Below are 12,351 nucleotides of genomic sequence, written 5' to 3' on the forward strand. Positions count from 1 at the left end.
AATATGCTTACAGCCGAAGCAATTAACGACTATTGATAAAAAGGGAAGTATATATAATACTTCTTCCGTTCTATATATATTAAGTGACGAAATATTACATGTATCTAAACGATTTGGATATAGATACATTCATATTTTGATAAGTTTGAGTCACTTAATATGTGACGGAGGGAGTAGATTCTAGCTAGTTGATCGACTAAACAATTTGCAGATAAGCAAACTTGTAGTTTAGCAGTAATTTATATGACGTTCTCCACAAAGATTAATGTGCAACAGTTTCTTTACTTAAATCTTTAGCTAAACAAACTAACGGGGGTTTGAATTATCTAACTAAGCAAGTAAAACAAGCTACAACTATGTTTTTGGGTTTTCTGAAATTACTAATCACTGTCTGAAAACAGATCTTGTCAGGAACTTAAAAACAGACAGCAGATAGTAAAATATAGCAACAAAGATAGGGTAATTTAGAAGAATAGGAAAGGAATTAGAGGATGAAACAACTTGGACTAGGAAGAAGATGTCCTGAAGAAGGAGAATCAACAAGAATTAAGGTTGGGAAGAGCAAAGGATGAGGGCATGGATGAAGTTTAAGTAGGTAAGTTTTAACCGTCTCAGTCTGAAAACAGACAGTGGCAGATTAATACTTAGCAGATTGGTCAGAAAATTGGGAAGAGATCCAGGATGCCTTTTTGGAGTAAATCAACTTGGGAATGGAAGATTAGGACTTGGGGAAGGAGAAACAACAGGAGTTTAGAATTGGAAGAAGAAAGAGGTGAGGTCTAGGAGCAGGTTTAAGTGGCTACTTGGTGCAGATTCAGAGAAGTTCAGAATTAAGGTAGAAGAGGTTCAGAATTGAGAGGTTGTTGTTTTGGTCGAAACTTGGAGTTGGGACAGAGATGTAGAGCTAGAATTTGGGATTTGGATGAGAAAAGAAAGTTGGTGGGTTGTAGAATAGGTTTAGAGGAAGGATTTAAGACCGGGGAAAGAAAGAAACGAGGAGAGATGAACAGATCTAGAGGGAAGAGGAAGAACAACATGTTTTAGAGGGAATTTTCAGAATTCTGGACAGGGAGAGGAAGATTGCAGAAGATTGAGAAATTGGAGAGGGAAGATCTAGACTTTCTTGCTCTGATACATCATCAGCCCTGTTAGCACTTACAGGTGGGCCGGGCTTGTCAGTTTGGCTGTTAAGAGAGGCATGAGGCAATTAGGTCACACTGTTGTGGTTTTCAGATAAAATTCTCAAAAGTTGTGGTTAAGTGATAAAAGGACGTAACGGTTGTGGTTTTGTGATATTTTCTCAAAACAAAAATTTTGAGATGTGATTTGAAGTTGGTTGCAAATATAGGCAAGGATGAGGAGTTGGGGAAAAAGAGACCGTCTGACGAGGTGTCTTACATGTGGGCTCGCCTTGTCGGTTTCGATGTGACCTACACTAATTCTGGCGTTTTGGGTTTTTTAAAAAAATTACACCAAAACTTGTGGCAACCGCCTAGACTTGTGGCTACGTGAAACTGTAGCTCCAAAACCTGTGGTTTTCTGAAATTTACTCTTATAACAATTATTGAAATGCTCGTGCATAACTCAACCTTCCTTTGCATCTAAATATTTCGATCCACTCTTAGCCATGCCTTCTCGCAACAATATGTGGGACATAATCTATTCCCTCCGTTTCTAAATACTTGTCGTTGTTTTAGTGCAAAGTTGTACTAAAACAGCGACAAATATTTAGGAAAGAAGGAAGTAGTATTTAAGTGTGATCTTGTCCTCGCACTCTCAAAACAGTACTAGGAGCAGGTATAGTGCAACTTCCGTAAGGATTTATAGGGTTCCAACCGGGCAAGACGCTGGGCTAGGAAGAAGCTGAGCTAGCTCGATGTCCATAGCGAGCTATACTCCTGATTGCACTAATCAGTGGTGATTACGGCTCCACCTCCCAACACGCGTGTCACACACCGACGAGTGTTTACCATTTGTTTATCACTAGAACCATCAAGCAGACAAGAAAATTTTCATACCACGAGCTCCGTAAATCCTCAGGCTGTAACAATGGCTGACATGTGGGCCTGATTTGCACTGGGGCTGAACTTAGCCCGTTTGTCAGTACTACAAATTATCACTTTCTGAGCATATATTGCTTCTTTTTCGTTTATTATTATCACCGGCCGGCTCATTCGGGTCGTGCTAGTGTTTCAGGATACCACCGAATCAAGTTTTTTTCTCATCGTGTTCTTTGACCTTTTAAGCAAAAGGAAGAATGGTCCTGCGCGTCCGTACAGCCTCCGGCTTTAGCTAATTGTCGGCTGTCTCCCAGGGCGCGCGCCGTGCAGGCCCCTCACTCCCTCACTGATTAGTTACTGTCTTACTGAATCCCGCTGGCGAGAGGTTGGTTGCAGTTCATATAGATGAATAGATCTCGAGTCCTCCTAGATCTTAGCATCTGGTAGTCCATGCTAAGCTTCAATTTGGGTGTTACATGGAGTTACTACATGGTACATAATGAAATGGGAGGGGATTAATTCTGAAACCTGATGTGTTGACCTTTAAATCTTAATGCATCAGGCAGAAGTTCAGAACAGGTGGTATAGCTAGTGGCTGGTATGATTTTATTTTACTTTTACTTTTCGTGAGGGGTCGGTATGATAAATTTTTTTGCGAGGGGCCAGTATGAGTCTGTATTTCGGCAGTGTCATCAAATTTTTTTTGACAGCCTTAGACAGTGTCATCTACTCGCTCCGTCCTATATTAACTGGCTTTTTATTACATGTATCTAGACACTTTTAAAAATAGATACATTCATATTTGAACAAATTTGTGTATATGTCGAGCTGCCACCATTTCCATTTCTTACTTAAACTGTTAAATACGCTACTCAAGAAGCTTCATGCCGCTGCCACCAGTATAGACTATAGAGTAGTTGAAGTTTCAACTCAGGTTCCCTCGGATGAGAGTTTTGTATAACTATTTTTGTTCCCGCAAATGTTGACAAGAAATTTATTGTATCACACCACTGACCACACACGTGGCCGGACAGCCGGCGACAGTCGAAACAGTCCGTTCCTGAGGAGTAGAAGGGACTAGTACTACCACCAATAGGGGTTTGTGCACCATGCATGTTTCTTCTTTGACATTCAAAAAGTCTTGAAAAGAAGTTAAAATTTGTTTACAACATTCACACGACGAAAACGAAAAAGACAAACCAGATGTGAATAGTATAAATTGGTTATTTCTAATGGTTGATTTTTTTCTCCTTTTCACACAATGTGTATAATAGATTATTTTTGAAAAAAAAGATAACCGTTGGTCTCTACGTCGATCGATTCACACAACATATAAAGCCGGAGCAAGCACACGTCGTATGCCGCCTCTACAGCTCCGCACGCGACTCTAGCCCGCTCTGACCCAGCCACCGGAGACGCTTCTGCCGCTCGTTCCATGCAAGATTTGGCCGAAGCCCATCACACTGCATAGCTCCACTTGCACCCGCAGCCCGCGCCTCCCTCGCATAACACAGTCCGCAATCCCTCCTCCAGATGCTGCCACCACGTACGATGGGCAACCTCCTCCCCACGACGTGAGGACATCAACTGTCGGATCCCCGCCACCCACTTCACACTACATGGCTATGCTAGACGACGGCCACCTGTGGGTCGGCGACAAGAGGGAGGAGAGGAGGGAAAGAGGCGGCGGCTAGGGTTTCGGCCCTAGAGTCACCTGGAGGAGACGACTAGAGGAGCTGCACGAGTGGCAGGTCCTACTTGGCTTTGGCTTATGTCCTGCTTTCCGTGTGTACAGTATCTCATATCTTCTTCTGAACTGGAGGTCAAGTGTTACAACTTTTTTGTTATATCTGTTTTCTACATGTTCTGTTTACGGGACTGTTTAGCTCATACTTACGTTGTTTGTCACCTTGTGGATTTTTTACCAGGCCTATATACGTAAGATATCCTGATTTGCCATGTTCGAATGTAAATTGCTTATACCCAAATACTGACAAGAAAATGCGTACGCGGAAATAAAATATAAGAGTAGAACTCTGGGAATATTTCGTTGTCCCACCTCTTGACGCCACTCAAGGTCGCAAAGCTTCATGGACGACTTACGTGGACAGCGGTGAGCTTTTCGTCGCGTACGCCCTGGTACCCCGTGAGCACTTTCCGTTATCTCGGTCCAGGCCACCAACGGAGGTATTGACCGCACCTTCGGAAGAGAGCAGCGGAGACAGAGAGACGGGCATTGGTCCAGCCGGCGTGCGTTGCAGGGAGAACGGCCGTGTCACGGAAGAGATAGCAGCAGCGGCAGATACTCCAGATCGCACTGCCATATCAAAATGGAACGCATGTCAGTTTAATGGCTGGCTGCCCATCGCCCAAATGCCGCGACGAGCGCTCGGGCCATGAGACCACCACGCATCCATCACGCGGTCTGAAGAAAAGAGTGACGCAGCGGGTGGGTTCATTGGAGACTTGCGGTGCGTCCTGGCATGCCTGATTTTGGGCACGGTTTTATGGAGTGGCGCTGCTGCTGCACTGCACCGCCTGCCTCCAACGGCACTACGGCAGCGAGTTTAGTCCATTTGCTGCCAAAAAGAGTAGACAAAAAGGACCACGTACTCTAATTCATTCCTTATTCCTTTATATGTAATGCCTATCTGAATTTGAGGTTTCAACTTTGACCGGTAATTTGACTAATAAAATATGAGTTTTGAGCCGAATACCACTGGATTGGTATTCTAAATAAGTTTCCGTTAAGTTCTACTCATTTTAGGATAAACGAACCCCTAAAATTAGACTTTGGTATAGAAAAGCATAATTTTTTTAAAAAATATATCCATAATCATAACTTTTGTGCTAATCAAATCCATAATTTGCCCATCAGCAAGCAGGTTAACAGCATATCTGCTTGTGGGACCCACGCATCAACCTCTATATCTCAATTAAGCACGGTTTTTCCTTTCCTGGTCCAAATCTGGCCAGTTTGAACCCGGTTCAGGCTTGGCTCGACCACGACGTGGTGCTGTTAGCAAGTCAAGTGTTGATGGTAGAGGCGGTTTCAACGCAGCCTTCGGTGAAAACACGTGATCCCTGGTCAAGCAATGTCGACGTCACTGCGTCATGTCGTTGTTGAAGATGATGGCTCGAATCTTGGGTTTGAGATGAATATCACAGGATCGACCTATGGTGACTCGTTATCGTCGGTGGACGTGTGACGATCCTTGTTGAAGGCTTTGCTTAGGAATTGTGTTCTTTTCCTTTGTTTGGCCATTTACCATAATGTTAGTGGTAGTTTGCTAGAGTTACTGGCCATACGATCTTGTGTTTTTAGGTCTACTTTGTTCGTCTTCGTTGCCTAGCTTTGATATACGACTGTATGCATCAACCGACGGAGAAGCTGGAGTTATCCTCCGATCATTTAGGCCTCCTTTGATTCAAAGGATTTCCATAGAAATTTTGAAGGCTTGAAATCCTTAGGAATTTTTCCTATGTCGGCCGTTTGATTCGTAGGATTAAATCCTATAGAAATTTTTTCTAAGGATTCATTTGTACTATATTTCATAGGAAAATTTACATCCACTCTAATCTCTTGGAAGAAATCCTTTGGTCTCATCAAACAAATTTTGATGCAAACAAAATCATATAGGACTCAAGTGGACATGACATTGCAATCCTACAATTTTTCCTATTCCTTTACTTTTCCGATCCTACGAATCAAAAAAGCCCTTAAGAAAATAATTTTAACTTATCTGGCAAACAATAGATATGGACGATGAATGAACGATATGACACTCCTACAGTCTTTGTCATGTCTTTGCTACTTGCCCAACTCCCTCCATTCCAGAATATAGGGCATATAGTTTTTTGTTGACAGTTAAACTTGTTAAATTTTGACTAATTTTATAAGGAAAACCAACAACACTTAAAGTCTTGAATGAAGATCACTAGATTTATCATGAAATATATTTTCATAGTGTATTCGTTCAAACTAGCAGATGCTAATATTTTTGACGAAAAGCTTAATCAAATTCTAAAAAATTTGATTGTCAACAAACATGACGCCCTATATTTTTAAACAAAGGAAATAACTCACTGTGATCCAGCGCGTGCATTTTGTGCCCGGGCACCTCCCAATGCTCCCACTCTCTCAGCTCTGAGACAATGCAAGCTGCGCATACGGCATAGCCCAGACGGAGGAAAACGCTGTTCCAACCCAAAGCAGCAAATACACATGCCCGAGAAATACCTACCAGAAAGTACAGTTACGTCCCCCCCGGATCACACGTTCACCACCAAACCCCGTGCAGATGCGTGTAACTGCGTGTGCCCCAGCAGAAGGAACAGTGGTGAAAGCTGCAGAGGGGCATGCACGGCCACGTGAGCGGTACATGATTACGGGCTCATTTTTGGGATGCCACAACAACCAACAGGCCCCTGTGCCACGGGGTATTATTGCCCAGGCACAAGGCTGCTGCACCCCTGCATCTCAAAGTCGCCAAAAAAGCAGAGTAGGGCTCAAGCCAGAGCAGATCAATGTGACCAACGGTCATCGGTTCATCTCATCAGCCTGTGTGTGGTGGTCGCTGCCGAAAGTTTTCGCTTTCATATCCATTCCACTGTCTCTGGTGACTAACCGGATTTCTGGAGAAAGCATGCACATTGCACATAGACTCTGTACTAGTAGTACTGACATCTAGTACGAGCCAAATTTTGGCCAGAAATGGAGTGAAGGACTCGCCCAATACGGCAACTTGTTCGGTCCTGTGTATACGTTCAGACAAGTAAATTCCACTGTGAAGGAGTGGAATAGAACCAACGCTCCTTTCAGTTAAAGGAATAGACACACTGGAACAATTATGAAAAGTTTCTAACAAAGGTTCAAGGAACCACTACGTTGCAAACACAGCAATATTATCTGAATCCAAAAATATCCAGCGCCGGGTTTGACGTTCAAAGCCATTGCGCCAAGTGACACAATTGATTCAGCAACACCAGTCCACAGAGCACCACAGAAGTGATTTGATCGAAATACACCACACAGCCACACACACACACACACACACGCGCAGAGTCGAGACACTGTCTGTTAATACTGACACTGTTACAACAACGGACTCCGGTGATCCGCCTATCTTACATGGCATACCTTTGAGTCCAGGTCCTCGCGGTACTTTCATACTTGTGCCGGTCCGTCTTGTACATGTGGGCGATCTCAGGAACCAGAGGATCGTCAGGGTTGGGGTCAGTCAGCAGGGAGCAGATGGATAGCAACACCTGTAAGTAGACAGAGTATGTGCAGATGTTCTTGAGGGATTTGTTCAGTTCACAACCCTACAGACAGGGACCAAGAAACTGCACCAGAGAGGAAATAGTGTACTAGGTCAGAAGAGCAACCTTGGAAATAGTTAGCGCAGGGCTCCATTGGTCCTTCAAGATGTCAAGGCAAATGCTCCCGTTGCTATTGACATTTGGATGGAATACCTTGGTACGGAATGCCACCTGCACATTGCATATCACAGATATTATACTTTGCGATCTGTTAATAATACCTTGCATTGTAGATTGCAGAGATATAGACTTTAGGCCGTATGCATCCTAGATGCAGAGGCCGGAGGTAATAAAGCTTCCAATTTCTAAAAAAATAAATAGATATTCCGTATGGCAAATGGACTTTCAGACTAAAACTTTCAAGTGAGCATACCAGAATTCATAGGCACTACTATTTTTTTTTTCAAAGAGTTGTTTGTTCCTTCAGAATAAGCAGATGAAAAGCTCGGTGATTAATATGGGCATACAATTACTGCAAAACCGTTCTGTGGCTATAAACCACGAGCCAGAAAACATGTGTCTGCACTGCATAGATTACAAACTTTACGGGAAATCGGGAACACAACTGAAGTAGCATTATGGACACTGCAGCTATGCTTATGCAAAACTAGAGGTACGCTTCGCCACCTCCATGGATAAGAATACTTGAAGCCCTAGCTTACTGTAACGCAAATCAAATCCACCTTAATTGCTCAATTTCACCATTCAGAACCACTTTACATGAAGTAGCTTCAATACTTAAGTGTTCATCCTAAACCATCGAATATGTTCAGCAAGTGTGCGTACCGGCTTGGTATCCGACAGACTAGCTATTGCACAATAGTTCTTAGCAGAGCTTCTAAATCTACCACACATATGAAACTCATTTAGGGTTCTCAAAGAAACAAGAAAATCCCAATGATGAAGCGAACCAATGAACTAAATAAAATTGTGAATCAGATCTACCAGAGATTCACTTTTAGACGTGGATTATGAAATGACCTCATACATATGGGTTGAAAATTTACATAATGTAAACGTTTTTTTTAGAGAAACAAGGAATTTCTGTCATTTCCGTGGGCCTCGAAATTTTGACTAAAATTTTAGGCCAGCACAAAATAGCTTATGTAAGCTTGTTATCCTAAAGCCCACCATGTCGCTTTCGTTTTTTGAATGAGAACCGAGTAATTGGTGGAATTCAAACATCAAAATCCGGAATAGTTTCTGAAATTTTTGTGGGTACTGAATTTTTTTCCAAAACGAAATTGTAAACCTTATGCCAAGTACCTTTGGTGGTTTGAAAGGATAATCAGGAGGGAAGTGGATAGTAACAAGGAAAACTCCACCAGCATATGGGCTGTCAGAAGGACCCATTATTGTTGCCTGCCAATGGAACATATCTTCACCCACAGGACCTGTTAAATAGTACATGTCATCGTCAGTAATAAATGTGAATTTTTCTTTGCGGAGAATAAGAAATGTGATTTGAGTGAATAAGGTTCGAGATTACAATCCTTTGCATCAGGACCATCTTATCTAGTAGACAGAGGATCTAGGTTAACATTTTTGACAGGAAATGACCTTGTAAGACAATATAAGTATTAACCAAGGTACAAATTGAAAAAGGACGAAAAACCAGTATCCATCCTTCTAGGAACAGTTTATCTAAGATTTATTGCTTGGCCCAAGAGCAATTGCAAAGACTCCTGTGGTACTTTGAAATAAACTGTAACTTGATATTTCTCCTCAGATTTTGTGCACTTGATGAAATTTTCAACTCTTCCTTTACATTAATGTGCATGGTGCATTGCCTAGTACAAAGGATTGCATAAATTCTAGCACACCTTGTGAAAGAATAGGTAATGTAAAATAGTAGGAAAATTTTTACAACAGGAAAGTTCACCATAGGTCTTTAAACTTGTAAAAGCACAATTGCATATTTAGTGCCCCTAAACTTGCATAAATGGCTACATAAAGGTCCAAATTCTACTTCGTTGATAATTAGATATGATGAGACATCTTAGATCAATAAAAATTAAAAAGCACAATTCAATTATGTGATCACCATTTGAAACTGTAAGAGGAGTAATATTTTCGGATTTGAAAAAAGTTTGCACATTGTATTGGTCGACAAAAGCACAATTCGATTGTGTGACCACCATGGAAGATTCTTATTGGTCTTAGTCAGACCTTACCACTCGCATGGCCAAACTCGGGCTTAAATAGACCCAAATTGTCAAATGATCATTAGTTCATATTTGCAAAATAAATGTAATTTTTACCTTGGTTTGACATGCTAATATAATTTTTAGGGCCAACGTGCACCATTCTCGAGTTCAAGAACCTTCAGGCTCAAGTGAGATGACCGTGCGAGTTTAGGGACCTATTTGTGATCATGTTTTTCCTATGTAAACTTGTTGTGGTTTACACATGCCAACCTACCAGTGTGATGAATATTACATGGATTGGAATGTAAGCTGCATGATTCACTCTGAGGGCTAATGATAAACTACAAAAAGAAATCATCCATACAATTGATCCTATAAGTATCAACTTGAGTATTTTAATTTGAATATCTGGTCCTATCAATTTGAAAAGATGATAGATCTGCATTTGATCCCATTAACAGATCTAATATGGCCAGTGTTCTAGAAACTATATACCCCTGCTTTCTACTAATGGCTGGCAGGTTACCCATGGAACCAGTTTGGATATAGCTAGTTCTAGTGTAACCATTTTGAACATTGAAAACAGAACTCAAGATAAATAATTAGCTAGTTTTCTCCAGAAATAAGCCAGCAGCCCAAGCTATGGCTCATCTTTAACATCCATTTTCATTATTCTGCACCATACTCCAACGTGTTAATTTAGAAAGAAGAGATCTTTTGAAATGAAACTCATATAACTGAAGTTTGTTAACAGAACCACACTTGCACACCAGAAATCCAATTAGTTCTTACACTTTAAGAAACACAGATTGCATGGAACAATATATCTTCTCATGAGTCGTCGATGATCAAAGCTGGCTTGGAACCAAACTCCACCAAATTCCTCAAATCCAACCAGACATTATATTCTGTCAACAAGACTTAATCTATCAAGCATGATGAGACTAATTATCATTTGATAGACCCCCTCAGGTGAACACGACATCTCCGTCAATCCTTGTGTCATTCATAACTCACTGGATGGTTGCATCAGTTATACCTTGGACAGGAACCGAGGATTCAGGTCCAAGTTCATTCAAATATTCAATCATTCATAGTACTCCACACATACATCACCCTTGTCTCCTATCTTTTTTTGGGCATGCAGTGCATACAGCGTCGCTTCAAATAATTGCTAAGATAGCCCCTTTTGATGTATGACAAATTGCAGAGCATTTTTCCTTGGGGAGGCGCAAGCATGTGAACAACTGATACCATTCAGAAGCATGTGTACAAAAATCTGACTCTTACACAAGGTTATGTCCTAGAACAGCGAAATCCATGCCAAAAGGAGCAAGCAAGGAAGGACCAAGACCTGCACTGCACGAGGTAGGGGGATCCTTCTGCAGATCCTTGAGCTCCTTCTGTATCCTCTTTGACGCCATCACGCCCTTGTTTGTCCTCCTATCTTCAAGAACGAGAACAAAGAAACCATCAAATCTGCTGGTACCAACAAGTTATCCCACTACTGCACATCACAGAGGAATTAAGAGAGAACAAACCTCTCTGATTGAAGGACTGATCTCCTCTTTGCTCCCTGCTTTCGTTTCTCCGCCCCTCGCAAGAACCAATAACAGAGCCGAGGGAAGAGGCCAGAAGCAGGGCTATATATGTAAATAAATGAACCCCCCTTGCTGCTAGTTGCTACAGGCTTGCGTGCTGCTCTAATTTATTCGTTCCCATCGAATCATCGTTTCCTGGGACCTGCTTACTTTAGTGGTGCCATGGCTGATTAGCAAAGGCAAGTGAAAGCGGGTGGTATCAAATCAAATGCCATCATCCACTACACTAATCCCCTCTCCTATTAGTGGTTGCTCGTCAACAGAGATATATTCCCCCTTCTTTCTTTTCTAAACAGCAATAAATTAAATTAATGGTTGGGGATAGAGATGGAGAAATGCATGTATCTTGTAACCGATGTGGACATTATTGGGACTGAAACTGACGGAATGATAGCCATATAAAGAATCCACAAAACATCCACAGATTCTGGTTAGGAAGCCCTGCCGACTATTGATACCTCATGGTCCACATGTCATCGATGGGGACAAGAGAATCAAATTCTGGCGTGTTACATTGCTGAAGTCAAGTGGATGAGTGGAAGCCAGCTGCGTGTTATACTTCCTGACGGTGATAGAGCATTAATAAAAAAAAAATTGTTACTGTTTGGTTCTATATATGCTCGAAATTTCTCTTTTGCGCAGATTGCAGGACCTGCAGAACATGACAGTAACATAAAATAAAAAATAGAAGAATACTGTACACATCACATGGTATAAAAACAGAAACGATTCGAGAAGGGTTTATTGTCACAAGAATCTGCGGTATTAAATTCCAATGTGCAAGAAATCGACATGAATTTTATTTCTTCTTCCACAATATATGAAGATTTCTTTTCTGGTAGCTTTCATTTTCCCATATTTTTCCATTTCAAGCAAGCCATGATACATCGAACACGCTGACTCTCGGGTTGTTAATAGATCTGGTTAATTAGATAGAAAAATTGGAGCTGGAGGCACAAGTTGAGCCTTAGATAGTCACAGAGAGTAACATAAAAGTAGAAATAGTATCATCATATCATCACATGATACTACTTTATGTTACTACCTTAATAATGCATGGTATCATAAACACGATATCATAGGGCATTCATTTATTGACTTACAAGAGACATTATGTCTTAAAAATCGCTATGTTACTGGTATCATATCATGATGCTAGTACCACCTCTCTCTTTTTAAAATGATGTTACTTCTCATTTGGTAGTAACGTAGACAAATAACATGTCCATGTTAGTACTAGTTTATATTACTCCCACTATGACTAGCCTTAAACCTTGAGAA

The 12,351-nt window shown here is 41.3% G+C and overlaps 1 protein-coding gene across 2 annotated transcripts; it reads right to left on the minus strand.

The window, feature by feature from the left end:
* Window positions 1-6,847: 6,847 nt before the first annotated feature.
* On the minus strand, window positions 6,848-11,311 carry LOC100840731 (ubiquitin-conjugating enzyme E2 5A). 2 transcript variants are annotated; one of them, XM_003569438.4, is made up of 5 exons: window positions 11,011-11,311; window positions 10,824-10,912; window positions 8,589-8,716; window positions 7,389-7,493; window positions 6,848-7,268 (listed from the first exon to the last, which is right to left on the minus strand). In XM_003569438.4, the coding sequence occupies exons 2-5, from the start codon at window positions 10,891-10,893 to the stop codon at window positions 7,128-7,130; spliced, it is 444 nt and encodes a 147-aa protein (XP_003569486.1). In that variant the 5' UTR covers window positions 10,894-10,912; window positions 11,011-11,311; the 3' UTR covers window positions 6,848-7,127. The 2 variants fall into 2 exon arrangements, with proteins under 2 accessions (XP_003569486.1, XP_010232099.1); XM_010233797.3 differs by having other exon boundaries at window positions 10,824-10,916; window positions 11,011-11,308.
* Window positions 11,312-12,351: the final 1,040 nt, after the last annotated feature.

This window comes from Brachypodium distachyon, chromosome 2, assembly GCF_000005505.3.
Source record: "Brachypodium distachyon strain Bd21 chromosome 2, Brachypodium_distachyon_v3.0, whole genome shotgun sequence".
Taxonomy (NCBI): Eukaryota; Viridiplantae; Streptophyta; class Magnoliopsida; order Poales; family Poaceae; genus Brachypodium; species Brachypodium distachyon.